The sequence below is a fragment of the Acinonyx jubatus genome, chromosome X (assembly GCF_027475565.1).
Source record: "Acinonyx jubatus isolate Ajub_Pintada_27869175 chromosome X, VMU_Ajub_asm_v1.0, whole genome shotgun sequence".
In the NCBI taxonomy this organism is placed as follows: Eukaryota; Metazoa; Chordata; class Mammalia; order Carnivora; family Felidae; genus Acinonyx; species Acinonyx jubatus.
Genome location: NC_069389.1, coordinates 119,326,217 through 119,339,337, shown reverse-complemented (window position 1 = coordinate 119,339,337; position 13,121 = coordinate 119,326,217). Strand labels below are relative to the sequence as shown.

The window sequence follows — 13,121 nt, the reverse complement described above, 5'->3', positions numbered from 1 at the left end:
TTGGGGCCTGTTGAGCAGGACCAACTACACATCAGGAATCGTTGGAAGAGACCAAACCGGTAAGTGGGAGGGGGCAGGAGTAATAGGGGGGCTGCCAACTGAGTCCCTACTCTGAGGACAACTTGACATGGGGTCAAGAAAATAGAACACTTTGTTGGGGCCCTGTCGGTGCAGAACCAACCAACCAGCAAGAGCAGCTAGAAGAGACCAAAGCAAGAAGAGAGGGGGGAGGAATCGAAGGGGGGCTACCAACTGAGACACTCCTCTGAGGACAACTTGTCCTAGGAGCAAGAAAACAGGAGGCTTTGTTCAGGCCTATCCGAGCAGGACCAAGTAACCAGCAGGAACAGTTGCAAGAGAGAAAAGTCGGAAGTGTGTGTGGCGGGGCGGCAGGAATAATAGGGGGGACGGGCCCAGGCTCTTCTGCAGCAGGTGTCGGGACTTCATGGAGATCCGCAGGGCCCATCCCGCCCCGGGGAGAGGCGATCAGCCTGGGCCGCGGTGCCGGGGTACGTGTAGAGGGTGGCCGCAGGCCCCGTCCACTCCACTGTGCCTCGGGGATCTGAGGAAGCTGAGGACCTTGGGGTGAGGGACAGGATCCTAGGTCAGGAAAGGGCAGGGACACAGGACGGGGCCACGGTGTCCAGGTGGGGGTCAGAGGGAGGACTGAGGGACTCGGGTCCCCAGGACAGAGGGGACGTCCCAAAGTTCAAGACCTCAGGCCTTCTGAGAAGGGCCCTTGGGAGGCATGGGGACTCGCGGAGGAGAGTCGGGCCAGACTTCCGCAGCCTGGTCTCAGAGACACCGGAGGAGGCGCAGGGGGCGGGGTGGCTGGGACACCTCAGGTGGGCAGAGGGCAGGGCCCGTGTCCCGGGGCGATTCCTAATGAGGAACAGAGGGACCTGCAGGCAAAGGAGCCTGGACCCCACAACAGAGTCAGTCCGCGCAGGCCCCCGGGAGGGATGGGGACACTGGGCGAGGCTGGACTTGGGCATCCGGGTCTCGGATCACCTGGACGGGGGAGGGGGGTCGGATGGGTGAGCTGGGGAGAACCGAGGAGCCGCTGTCTGTCGGGAGCAGCCGCTCCGGTGGGCAGACGGGAGGAGGGCCCAGGTGCTGTCAGGAGACCAGGTCCACCCCAGCCCAGAGCTACGAAGTCAGTCCGTGCTGCAGGCCCGGGGAGCCCCAGCATCGGGTGGCCAGAGGTGGCGGGCGCCCCGTCACTGAGCCTGGGCGGTGCGTCCCAGAGACCTTCGGACCCCGGTCTGAGGGGCACGAGTTCCCATGGTCAGCGGCCACGCGCACAGGCCATCCCCGGGGTGCAGGAGGCCACGGAGGGAACACCCAGGGAGGGACTCTGGCCCCCAGAAAGCGGGCCCCGGCCCGGAAGGCGACCCCTAGCGGCAGCCTAGGGAAGCCCCTAGTGGGAATGAGGCCCCGCGGGGTGTCTGGACTTCCGCATCCGGGTCTCAAGAGACTGGCGGGGCGGGGCGGGGCGGGGCGAGGGGGCCTCGGCGTCGGCGTCGGCGTCTTCCGGCCGCGCCTCGAATCCCGTCAGGCGCGGGAAGGGCGCAGAGCCTCGTGGGCTTGGAGGTGAGGCCCAGAGAGAGGAGCGAGGGAGCTGGGACCCAGAGGGGAATGAGTCCGGCGGTGGGGGCGGCGGTGGAGGCCGCAGGGTGGCGCGACCACGACGACTGTGACCAGGGCGTGAGGCGTGGGCGGACTCGGGCTCTGGGTCCCAGCCCGACTGAGAGCTGGTTGCGCGCGAGGAGCCGGCGTCAGGCGGCAGAGCCCGAGGCCCAGGCCGCCCAGGGAGTCCGGAAGGGGACGAGAGGATAGGGCTGAGGGACCCCAAGGAAGCCACGTGAGCCCCCCCCCCCACCCCCCGCCATCGGCCCCGGGCCTCCCCGGACTTGGTCGCCTCGTGCGACGCCAGCCGCCTTGGCCCGGACCTCGCCGGGCCGTGAGGGTTCTGGTGGGAGGCAGCGGGCCCGGGGCTCCCCGGGAGAGCCCTGCGGGAGGACGGCCGGAGGCCCCTTGGACCCCAGCCCCGGGGCCGCCCTCGGAAAGCCGCCCCCGCGGTGGGTCTGGGCGAGGGGAGGGCCTTGGTGTGCGGGGCTGGACCCCGGTCAGCCGAGGCAGGATCCCGGGCCCTGGCCGGGGTGCAGGGGAGAGAGGAGGCGCTGCCTCCCAGCCCAGGACACCTGCGTAGGGCCCAGGCCTGCCCTGCCACTCGGGTCCGCTCTGGCTGTCAGCGGAGGCCCAGAAGGGGCAGGCCCAGGCTGGAAGGGGGAGCCTGGGTGGGGGGTGGGGGCTCCCGGGGCGGGGCCGCCCAGAGTCCTGGCTAGAATCTCCTGGCCGCAGTGGGGGGTGGGGGCCTGGGGCGGTGCTCACGGTCTGCACCCACCCTGAGACCCTGAGGCGCCCCTTCCCTCCCTCCCCCCCTCCCTCCCTCCGTCCCTCCCTCTTCCAGGGGCTCTGCGAGCTCTGCAGTTGAGGCCTTGGTCTGAGGCAGGAGTCTGAGGTCACAGAGCAGAGGAGGCGCGGCCGCGTGCCAGTCGGTTGTCCAGGCGAGGTGCGTGCTCTGCGCGTGGGGCCAGGGGCTCGTTCATCCTACCCCAGAGGGGACCCCTCGGCCCCCAACCCCCACGCGGCCCCGCTCTCAGGCCTGGGAGCTCGTGCTCGGTGGGCTGCGCCTCCTCCTGAGGAGCCACCCCTCTTCTGTGTTCAGGGTCTGGCGACCATCATGCCCCTGGGTGAGAGGAGTGTGTTCTGCAAGCCTAAGGAGGAGCCAAGAGAGGTCCCGCTGCCACGGGATGCACCGCTGCCAGAGCCTGAGGACAGGGAGGTGGAGGAGGTGGAGTTGAAGAAGGAGGAAGTGGAGGTGGAGGAGGTGGAGGAGGTGGATTTGGAGGAGGAGGTGGATTTGGAGGAGGAGGAGGTGGAGGAGGTGGAGTTGAAGGAGGAGAAGGTGGAGGAGGAGGAGATGGAAGAAGTGGATTTGGAGGTGGAGGTTGAGGTGGAGGAGGTGGAGGTTGAGGTGGAGGAGGTGGAGTCGGAGGAAGAGGAGTTGGAAGAGGAGGAGTTGGAGGTGGAGGAGGTGGAGTCGGAGGAAGAGGAGGAGTTGGAGGAGGACGTGGAGTTGGAGGAGGAGAAAGCAGAGGAGGAGGACGAGGGGTACCTATCTCCCTCCTCCTCCTCCTCCTCCCCTTCCTCCCTGTCCTCCTCCTGCTCTGTCCTCCTTCTGGTCCCCCTGGAGGAGGGGTCTGCTGCTGCCGGGTCCCCGAGTCCTCCCCAGAGCCCTCGGAGCTCCTGCCCCTCCCCCAGTGCCATGGCAGGCGCTTCGGGGAGCCAGTCCCACCAGGGCTCCAGCAGCCCCGATGAGGAGGGGTCGAGCACCTGGGGGGCCCCGGCAGGGGCCCAGGCCTCGCTCCCAGATGCGCTCCGCGTGAAGGTGGCCGGCCTGGTGCTGCTTCTGCTCCTCAAGTATCGCACCAAGCAGCCGACCACATGGGCGGAGATGCTGGCGGCGGTTAGCCAAGATGACCAAGACAGCTTCCCCGTGATCTTCCGCCGAGCCTGCGAGTATCTGCAGCTGGTCTTTGGAGTCGACGTGAAGGAAGGGGATCCCCGCGAGCGCTCCTACGTCCTGGTCAGCATCCTGGGCCTCAGCTGCGATGGGACGCCGAGTGGTAGGGAGGGCATGCCCAAGACCAGCCTCCTGGCGCTGGTCCTGTGGGTGATCCTCCTGGAGGACGACCGTGCCCCTGAGGAGGCGGTGTGGGAAGCGCTGGGGGTCATGGGGGTGTATGCCGGCAGGGAGCACGTATTCTATGGGGAGCCCAGGGAGCTGCTGACCGAAGTCTGGGTGCAGGAAGGGTACCTGGAGTACCGGCAGGTGCCCGGCAGCGAGCCCACACGCTACGAGTTCCTGTGGGGTCCCAGGGCCCACGCAGAAACCAGCGGCGTGCAAGTGCTGCAGCACATCCTCGCGGTCAACAGCAGGCAGCCCGGGTCTCCGTGTCTGTCCGAAGAGGCTGTGAGCCATGAGGAAGAGCGGGCCTGAGCCCGAGGGGCAGCCGGGCCCGTTCCCACCTGGGGTCGAGCAGCTTCTCCTGCGGGGCACGAAGCCAGGCCACTTCTCCCCTGCGAGTGCGAGCAGAGCGGGCGCTGGGCGTTGTGAGTAGTGGAGGGCCAGGGCGGCTTGGGGGAAAGCGGGCCAAGCGCACGTTTGGGTGGGTTCTTGTTCTCTGTCTACGTGGCCTCGGAAATCGATCTTTGTTTCCTCGAGGAAGTTTTCAGTTGTTGTTCCTTGTCATAGAAGGTTTCGTGAGCTTCGGGCTCAGTGTGGGAGTGGCACCCACGCCACAGGTGTTCAAGAGTCAGAGTTGTGCCGTTTGGTGCAACGAGCTGGGAACCCTTCCGTCCTCGTTCGGGATCCAGAAGGGAATCGCGGTGCCTGGGCTGGGCACAGACAGGGATGTCTTGCAAACGTGAAGACCTTGGCAGTAAACGGATGGTTTCAGGGCATGGAGCAATAAAAGATGTTCGTTCTTGCTTCTTGTCCCTTGTCGTCTGTCATTCTGGACGAGGGACATAGAGATGTGTGCCTGCCTTTGCTTGGGTCTCCAAGAAAGGAGGAGACACTCGATCTGAGCAGAGGTCCCCAGCTCACTGGGACATTTGTGGCCGGACATTCGCTGAGCTCTGCTCACTCTCGGAAGGGCCCTGTGTTGGCAGTGAGGACACTAGGAGAGGCAGGACACGTCCCACCCATAGGTGACTGTCTAGCAGCTGCGGTCCCCATGGGAAGGCAGGGAAAGGTCCCCTAAGAGGAGCAGAAGAAATGAAAGAAGGCTGAGGCGGTGGGGCTCCAGGGGGGGAGTCCTGCAGTGGAGATGCCCTGCCCGAGCCAGGCTGGCCTGGGATCTCTGTTCAGTGCGATGCCTTCTGGGCAGCTGATCACAATGTAGCGGGGAGGGGACAGTGGCTGCGGTGTGCTCCCTGCCTCTGTCTCCAGGAAGTCGGGGAGTGAGAGCCTGGATCTGAGGCGCACAGACTCAGCTGTTCAGAGGGCGGGGGCACGGCCCGAGCCGGTCAGAGTCAAGGTGAGGATCCCGGAAAGGATGGTGACAGAGGTGGGGGCCTCGGTCTGGGATGCCTGGTTCGGGCCGGCAGAGAGAAGGGGCCCGGCCGGGCAGCAAGGCGTGCACGTCGACATGTGAGGGAGCACGGCCGGCCCCCCATCCCGGAATCCAGGTCAGTCCAGCCGGCAGCCCGAGAGACCCCGGCAGGGTGGTCAGGCGGAGCCCTTCTCCCAGCGGGGCTAAGGGTGGTAGACTCGGGGCCCCAGAGGGACGGGCCCAGGCTCTTCCTGGAGCTGGTGTCTGGACCTGAGGGAGAGCGGTAGGGCCTACTACACCCACCCACCCTGGGTAGAGGCGCTCAGGCCCCGCTGAGGCCGGGGTTTCTGGAGAGGGCGGCCGCAGGCTGTGTCCACTCAACTGTACCTCGGGGGTTTGAGGGAGCTGAGGACCTTGGGGTGAGGGACGGGATCCCAGGTCAGAAAGGGCAGGGGCACGGGCCGGGCTAGGGAGTCCAGGTGGGGACATGGGGGGAGGACCGAAGGACTCAGGTCCCTAGGACACACAGAAGGAACCTGCCGGAGTTCGGGCACCCGCGTCCTTCTGTGAAGGGCCAGGGGCAGGATGGGCATTTGGGTGGACGAGTCGGGCCCGACTTCCACAGCGGAGTCTCACAGACACAGGGGGTGTGTGTGTGGGTTGGGGGAGGCGGCTGGGACACCTCAAGTGGGCAGAGGGCAGGGCCTGGGTCCTGCGGCCATTCTTGGCGAGGGTGCAGAAGGAGGACAGAGGGAGCCTGGGCCCCTCAACAGAGTGAGTCTGAGCCTTCCGAATGCCTGCCCCTCCCCCGCTGACATGGCAGGTGCTCCGTGGAGCCAGTCCGATGAGGACCCCAGCAGCCCCGATGAGGAGGGGTCCAGCACCAGAGGGGCCCCAGAAGGAGCCCAGCCCTCGCTCCCAGATGCATTCGGCATGAGGCTGGCTGACCTGGTGGCATTCCTGCTCCTCAAGTATCGCACTCAGCAGCCGACCGACCACACAGGCGGAGATGCTGGCGGCGGTCAGCCAAGATGACCAGGACCACGTCCCCACGATCTTCCGCCAAGCCTGCGAGTATCTGCAGCTGGTCTTTGGTGTTGACGTGAAGGAAGCGGACGCCAGAGACCACTCCTTCTTCCTGGTCACCATCCTTGGCCTGATATGTCATGGGATGCTAAGCAGTAGGCAGGGCATGCCCACGGCCAGCCTCCTGGTGCTGGTCTTGGGGGTGGTCCTCCTGGAGAACAACTGTGCCCCTGAGGAGGAGGTGTGGAACGTGCGGGCTACCAACTGAGACCTACTCTGATGACAACGTGACCTAGGGGCAAGAAATCAGGACGCGTTATCAGGGCATTACGTGAGCAGCACCAACTAACCAGCAGGATCAGTTGGAAGAGACCAAAGTGGGAAGTGTGTGGTCACCATGAATAAAAGGGGAGCTAACAACTGAAAACCAACTCTGAGGACAACGTGACTTGGGGGCAAGAAAACAGGACTTTCTTTTGGGGCTTATCTGAGCAGGACCAACTAACCAGATGGAACAGTTGGAAAAGACCAAAGCAGAAAGGGGGGGGGCTACCAACTGGGATCCTACTCTGAGGACCACTTGATCTAGAGGACAAGAAAACAGGACTCTTTGCTCGGGCCTCAATGCGCAGGACCAACTAACCAGCAGGAATATTTGGTGGAGACCAAAGATGGGAGTGTGTGCTGGGGAGGGGTGGCTGGAATAAAACGGGGGCTACCAACTGGAACCCTACTCTGAGGACAACTTGACCTGGGGGAAAGATAAAAGGACTCATTGTTGTGGCCTATTTGAAGAGGACCAACTAACCGGCAGGAGCACGTGGAAGAGACCGAGGCGGAACTTTGATGGCGGTAGGAATAAACGGGGGGCTACCAACTGAGAAACTACTCTGAGGGCAACTTGAACTGGGGGCAAGAGAACAGGACTCTTTTTGGGGCCTATCTGAGCAGGAACACCTAATCAGCAGGACCAGTAGGAAGAGACCAAAGCAGAAACTGTGAGGGGGGCAGCAGGAATAAAAGGGGGGCAACCACCTGAAACCATTCTCTGAGTAGAACTTTACCTGGGGGCAAGAAAAAAGGACTCTTTGTTGGGGCCTATCTGTGCCGGAGCAACTAACCAGCATTAACATTTTGAAGAGACCAATGCAGGAAGTGGGGGAAACGAATAAAAGGGAAGGCAACCATCTGAGACCCTCTCCTGAACACAATTTGACCCGGTGGCAAGAAACCAGGACTACTGGTGCGTGTCTATCTGAGCAGGACCAACTAAGAAGCAGGACCAGTTGGAGGAGACCACAGCGGGAAGAGTGGGGAAGGGAACAAAGGGGGACTAAAAACTGAAACCCTACTTTGAAGACACCTTGACCTAGGGCATGAAGATAGGACTCTTTCTTGGGGCCTATCTGAGCCGGACCATCCAACCAAAAGGAACAGTTGGAAGAGACCAAAGCAGCAAGTGGAAGCAATAAAGGGGGCCTACCAACTGAGACCCTACTCTGAGGACAACTTGACCTGGGGGCAAGTCAACAGGACTCTTTGCTGGGGCCTATCTGAGTAGGACCGACTAACCAGCAGGAACAGTTGCAAGAGACCAAAGCGGGAAGTGGGGAGGGGCAGGAATAAAAAGGGTGCTACCAAGTGAGACACTACTCTGAGGACAATTTGACATAGGGGGCAGGAAAACAGGACTCTTGGTGGTGCCTATCTGAGCAGAACCAACTCATCAGGAACATTTGCAGGAGACCAAAGCAGGAAGTGTGTGTGTGTGTGTGTGTGTGTGTGTGTGTGTGTGTGTGTGTGTGTTGGGGGGTGGCAGGAATGAAAGTGGGGCTACAAACTGAAAACCACCTCTGAGGACAATTGGCCTGGGGGAAGAAAATCAGTCTTTGTCGGGGCCTATCAGAGCAGGTCCAATTAACCAGAAGGAACTGTTGGAAGAGATCAAAGTGGGAATTGGGGGAGGACAAGAATAAAAGGAGGGTACAAACTCAGACACTACTCTGAGGATAACTTGACCTAGGGGGCATGAAAACATAACTCTTTGTTCGCCCTATCTGAGCAGGAACAATTAACCGGCAGGGACATTTGGAAGAGACCAAAGTGGGAAGTGAGGAGGCAGGAATAAAAGACGGGTACCCCCTGAACCCCTACTCTGAGGACTCCTTGACCAGAGAGCAAGAATATAGGACTTTTTGTTGGGGCCTATCTGAGCAGAACCAACTAACAAGCAGGAATACTTGGAAAAGACCAAAGCAAAATGTGTGGGGCGAGGCTGCGAGTATAAAGGGGGGCTACCAACTGAGACCCTACCTTGGGGACAGCTTCATTTAGGCGGCAAGAAAATAGGACTTTTCGTTGGGGCCTAAGCAGAGCAAGGAACCAGCAGGGACATTTGGAGCAGACATAAGCGGGAAGTTGGGATGTGCAGGAATAAAGGCAGGGCTACTGCCTGCAACTCTACTCTGAGGACAACTTGACTTGGAGGTAAAAAACCAGGACTCTGTGTTGGGGCCTATCTGAGCAGGACATACTCATCAGCAGGAACAATTGGACGAGACCAAAGCAGGAAGTGCGCGGGGGGGGTGCAGGAATGGGGGGGGGGCTACCAACTGAGACCCTACTCTGAGGGCAACTTAACCTAGGGGGCAAGAAAACAGGACTCTGTGTTGGGACATAGGTGAGCAGGACCAACTAACTAGAAGGAACAGTTAGAAGAGACCAAATAGGGAAGTGTGTGGGGGGTGGGAATAAAAGGGGAGCAACCAACTGAGACCCGACTCTGAGGACAAGTTGACTCAGGAGGCAAGAAAACAGGACTCTTTGTTGGGGGCCTACCTGACCAGGAACAACTAACCAACAGGAGCAGTTGGAAGAGACCAAAGCGAGAAGTGAGGGAGGGGCAGGAATAAAAGGGGGACTACCAACTGAGAACTTACTCTGAGGACAACTTGTCCTGGGGCAAGAAAACAGGACTCTTGCTTGGGGCCTATCTAAGCAGGACCAGCTAACCAGCAGGAACAGTTGGAAGAGAGTAAGCGGGAAGTGGGGGTGGGGCAGTTATAACAGGGGGGCTAAAAACTGAGACCCGACTCTGAGGACAACTTAACCTATGGGACAAGAAATCAGGACTCTAATTTGGGGCCTATGTGAGCAGGACCACCTAAGCAGCAGGAACATTTGGAAGAGAACAATGCAGGAAATGTGGGGGGTGGGGGGGCGATGCGGGAAAAAAGCAGGGCTACCAACTGAGACCCTACTCTGAGGACAACTTGACCTAGGGAGTAAGAAAACAGGACTCTTCTTTAGGGCCTATCTGAGCAGGACCAACTAAGCAGCAGGAACTGTTGGAAGAGACCAAAGCAGGAAGTAGGGGGTGCAGGAATAAAAGGGGGCTAACAAGTAAGACCTTACTCTGGGGACAACTTGACCTAGGGGGCAAGTAAAGAGGACTCTTTGTTGGGCCCTATCTGAGCAAGACCAAGTAACCAGCAGGAATAGTTGGAAGAGATCAAAGTGGGAAGTGGGGGAGAGAGAATAAAAGGGGGGCTACAAACTGAAACACTACTCTGAGGACATCTTGATCTGGAAAAACAGATCTTGATCAAGAAAACGGGACTCTTTGTTGGGACTATCTGAGGAGGGCCAGCTCACCAGTAGGAACAGTTGTTAGACAGCCAAGCAGAACGTGCGCAGAAGGGTTAGGAATAAAAGGGGAGGCTACCAACTGAGACCATACTCTGAGGACAACTAGACCTAGGGGGCAAGGAAACAGGACTCTTTGCTGCGGCCTATCTAACAAGGCCCAACTAATCAGCAGGAACAGTTGGAGAAGACAGAAGCTTGAAGCAGGGTGGCAGCGTTAAGGTGGGGCTACCAACTAAGGCCTTACTCTGAGGACCATGTAACCTGGGGCCAAGGAAACAGGACTCTTTGTTGGGGCCTATCTGAGCAGGACCAGCTCACTAACAGGAACAGTTGGAAGAGGCCAAAGTGTGAATTGCAGGGGCAGGAATAAAAGGGGGGCCATCGACTGAGACCCTACTCTGAAGACAACTCGATGTAGGGGACAAGAAAACAGGACTATTGGTTGCGGCCTATCTGAGTGGGACCAACTAACTAACAGGAACAGCTGGAAGAGACCAAAGCAGGATTGGGGGTCAGGAAAAAAGGGAGGCTGCCAACTGAGAACCTGTTCTTCAGACAAGTTGACATTGGGGGCAAGAAACAGGGCTCTTAGTTGGGACCCTGAGCAGACCTAGCAGCAGGACCAGCTGGAAGAGACCAAAGCGGGAAGCGTGGGGGGAGAAAACAATAGGGGGGCCACAAACTGAAACCCTACTCGGAGGAGAACTTGACCTGGGGCAAGAAGAAAACAGGACTCTTTTGGGAGGCCTTATCTGAGCAGGAGTAACCAACCAGCAGGAAACATTGGATTAAACCAAAGGAGGAAGCCAGGGGGTGGGGGGGCAGGAATAAATGCGGAAGCTACAAACTGAGACCCTACTCTGCAGAAAACTTGACCTAGAGGGCAAGAAACTAGGACATTTTCTTGGGGCCTATCTGAAGACAACCAACTAACCAGCAGATACAGTTGGAACATACCAAAGCAGGCAGAGGGGGGTGGCAGGAATAGAAGGGGTACAACCAACTGAGACCACACTCTGAGGATAACTTCATCTAGGGGTCATGAGAAATGGACTCTTTGTTGCGGCCCATCTGAGAAGAACCAACTAACCAGCAGATACAGTTGGAACAGACCAATGCGGCAGGTGTTTGGTGGAGGCAATCAAAGGGGGTCTACCAACTGAGGTCCTACTGTGAGATCAACTTGACCTAGTGGGAAAAAAAAAAAAAACAGGACTCTTTTTTGGGCCTATCTGAGCAGGACCAACTAACCAGCAGGAACAGTTGGAAGAGACCAAAGCTGGAAGTGTGTGAGGGGGTGCAGGAATAAAAAGGCGCTACCAGCTGAAACCCTACTCTGAGGACAAACTGACATGGGGGCAAGGAAACAAGACTCTTTGTTGGAGTCTATCTGAACAGGACCAACTAACCAGCAGGAGCCTCGGGAGCAGATCAAAGCTGGAAGTGAGGGGAGGCATCAATAAAAGTGGGGCTACCAACTGAGACCCTACTCTGAGGACCATTTGACCTGGAGCAAGAAAACAGAACTCTTTGTTGGGGCTTATCTGACCAGGAACAACTAAGCGGCAGGAGCAGTTGGAAGAGACCAGGAAGTGGGGAGGGCAGGTATAAAAGAGGGCCTACCAACTGAGACCCTGCTCTGAGGATAACTTGATCTGGGGGCATGAAAACAGGACTCTTTGTTGGGGCCTATCTTAGCAGGACCAATGAACCAATAGCAGCAGTTGTGAGAGACCAAAGCAGGATGTGGGGAGGCGGGAGAAAAAGGGAGGCAACCAACTGAGACCCTACTCTGAGGACAAATTGACCTAGGGGGCAAGAAAACAGGACTCTTGTTTCGGGCCTACATGAGCAGGACCAACTCACCAGCAGGAACCATTACGAGAGAAGAAATGAGGAAGTGTGTGTAAGGGGGTGGCAGGAATCAAAAGGGGGCTACCGACAGAAACCCTACTTTGAGGACAACATGACATAAGGACATGAAAATAGGACTGATTGTTGTGGCCTACCTGAGTAGGACCAACTACCCAGCAAGAACTGTTGGCCCAGGAATAAAGGGGGGGCTAACAACTAAGACCTTACTCTGGGGACAACTTGACCTAGGGGGCAAGTAAAGAGGACTCTTTGTTGGGCCCTATCTGAGCAAGACCAAGTAACCAGCAGGAATAGGTGGAAGAGACCAAAGCAGGAAGTGGGGGAGAGAGAATAAAAGGGGGGCTACAAACTGAAACGCTACTCTGAAGACAACTTGACATGGGGGTAAGAAAACGGGACTCTTTGTTGGGACTATCTGAGGAGGACCAGCTCACCAGTAGGAACAGTTGTTAGACAGCTAAGCAGAAGGTGTGTGCAGAGGGGGTAGGAATAAAAGGGGGCCTACAAACTGAGACCCTACTCTGAGGACAACTTGGCCTAGGGGGCAAGGAAACGGGACTCTTTGCTGCAGCCTATCTAACAAGGCCCAACTAATCAGCAGGAACAGTTGGAGAAGACAAGAGCTTGAAGCGGGGTGGCAGCATTCAAGTGGGGCTACCAACTAAGGCCCTACTCTGAGGACCATGTAACATGGGGCCAAGAAACCAGGACTCTTTGTTGGGGGCTATCTGAGCAGGACCAAGTTACCAAAGTAGTTGGAAGAGACCAAAGGGGGAAGCGTGTGGGGGCAGGAATAAAAGGGGGACTACCAACGGAAACACACCTCTGAGGAAAACATGCCCTGGGGGCAAGGAAACAGGAATTTCGGGGGGGGGGGTTTCTGAGTAGGACCAACTACCTAGAGGGAACAGTTGGAAGGGACCAAAGCAGGCATTGTGTGGGTGAGGCAGCAGGAATAAAAGTGGGGCTGCCAACTGAAACCCTACTTTGAGGACAAATTGACCAGGGGGCAAGAAAATAGGAGTCTTTATTGGGGTCTACCTGAGCATGACCAAGTAAGCAGCAGGAACTGTTGGAAGAGACCAAAGCAGGAAGCAGGGGGTGCAGGAATAAAAGGGGACGCCAACAACTAAGACCTTACTCTGGGGACAATTTGACCTAGGGGGCAAGTCATTAGGACTCCTTGTTGGGCGTATCTGCGCAGGACCAACTAAGCAGCAGGAATAGTTGGAAGGGACGGAAGCGGGAAGTGTGGGAGAGGGAATAAAAGAGGGCCTACCAACTGAAACCCTACTCCGAGGACAACTTGACTTGGGGGCAAGAAAATAGGACACTTTGTAGGGACTATCTGAGGAGGACCAACTCACCAGTAGGAACAGGTGTTAGACAGCTAAGCAGAGAGTGTGCGGAGGGGGTAGGAATAAAAAGGGGGCTACCTACTGATATGCT

General features: G+C 58.3%; 1 protein-coding gene, 1 long non-coding RNA gene and 1 pseudogene across 3 annotated transcripts; all 3 read left to right on the top strand.

Moving 5' to 3' along the window:
- Positions 1-1,516: 1,516 nt before the first annotated feature.
- LOC128311525 (uncharacterized) lies at positions 1,517-2,878 on the top strand. 2 transcript variants are annotated; one of them, XR_008289969.1, is made up of 3 exons: positions 1,517-1,593; positions 2,474-2,575; positions 2,732-2,878. It is a non-coding gene; the product is annotated as an uncharacterized LOC128311525 (long non-coding RNA). The 2 variants fall into 2 exon arrangements; XR_008289970.1 differs by lacking the exon at positions 1,517-1,593 and adding an exon at positions 1,645-1,864.
- A 108-nt stretch (positions 2,879-2,986) lies between these two features.
- LOC113597307 (melanoma-associated antigen 10-like) lies at positions 2,987-4,557 on the top strand. Its single transcript, XM_053201663.1, has 3 exons — positions 2,987-3,585; positions 3,718-4,179; positions 4,322-4,557. The coding sequence occupies exons 1-2, from the start codon at positions 2,987-2,989 to the stop codon at positions 4,064-4,066; spliced, it is 948 nt and encodes a 315-aa protein (XP_053057638.1). The 3' UTR covers positions 4,067-4,179; positions 4,322-4,557.
- Positions 4,558-4,922: 365 nt separating this feature from the next.
- LOC128311524 (melanoma-associated antigen 9-like) lies at positions 4,923-7,688 on the top strand (annotated as a pseudogene).
- Positions 7,689-13,121: the final 5,433 nt, after the last annotated feature.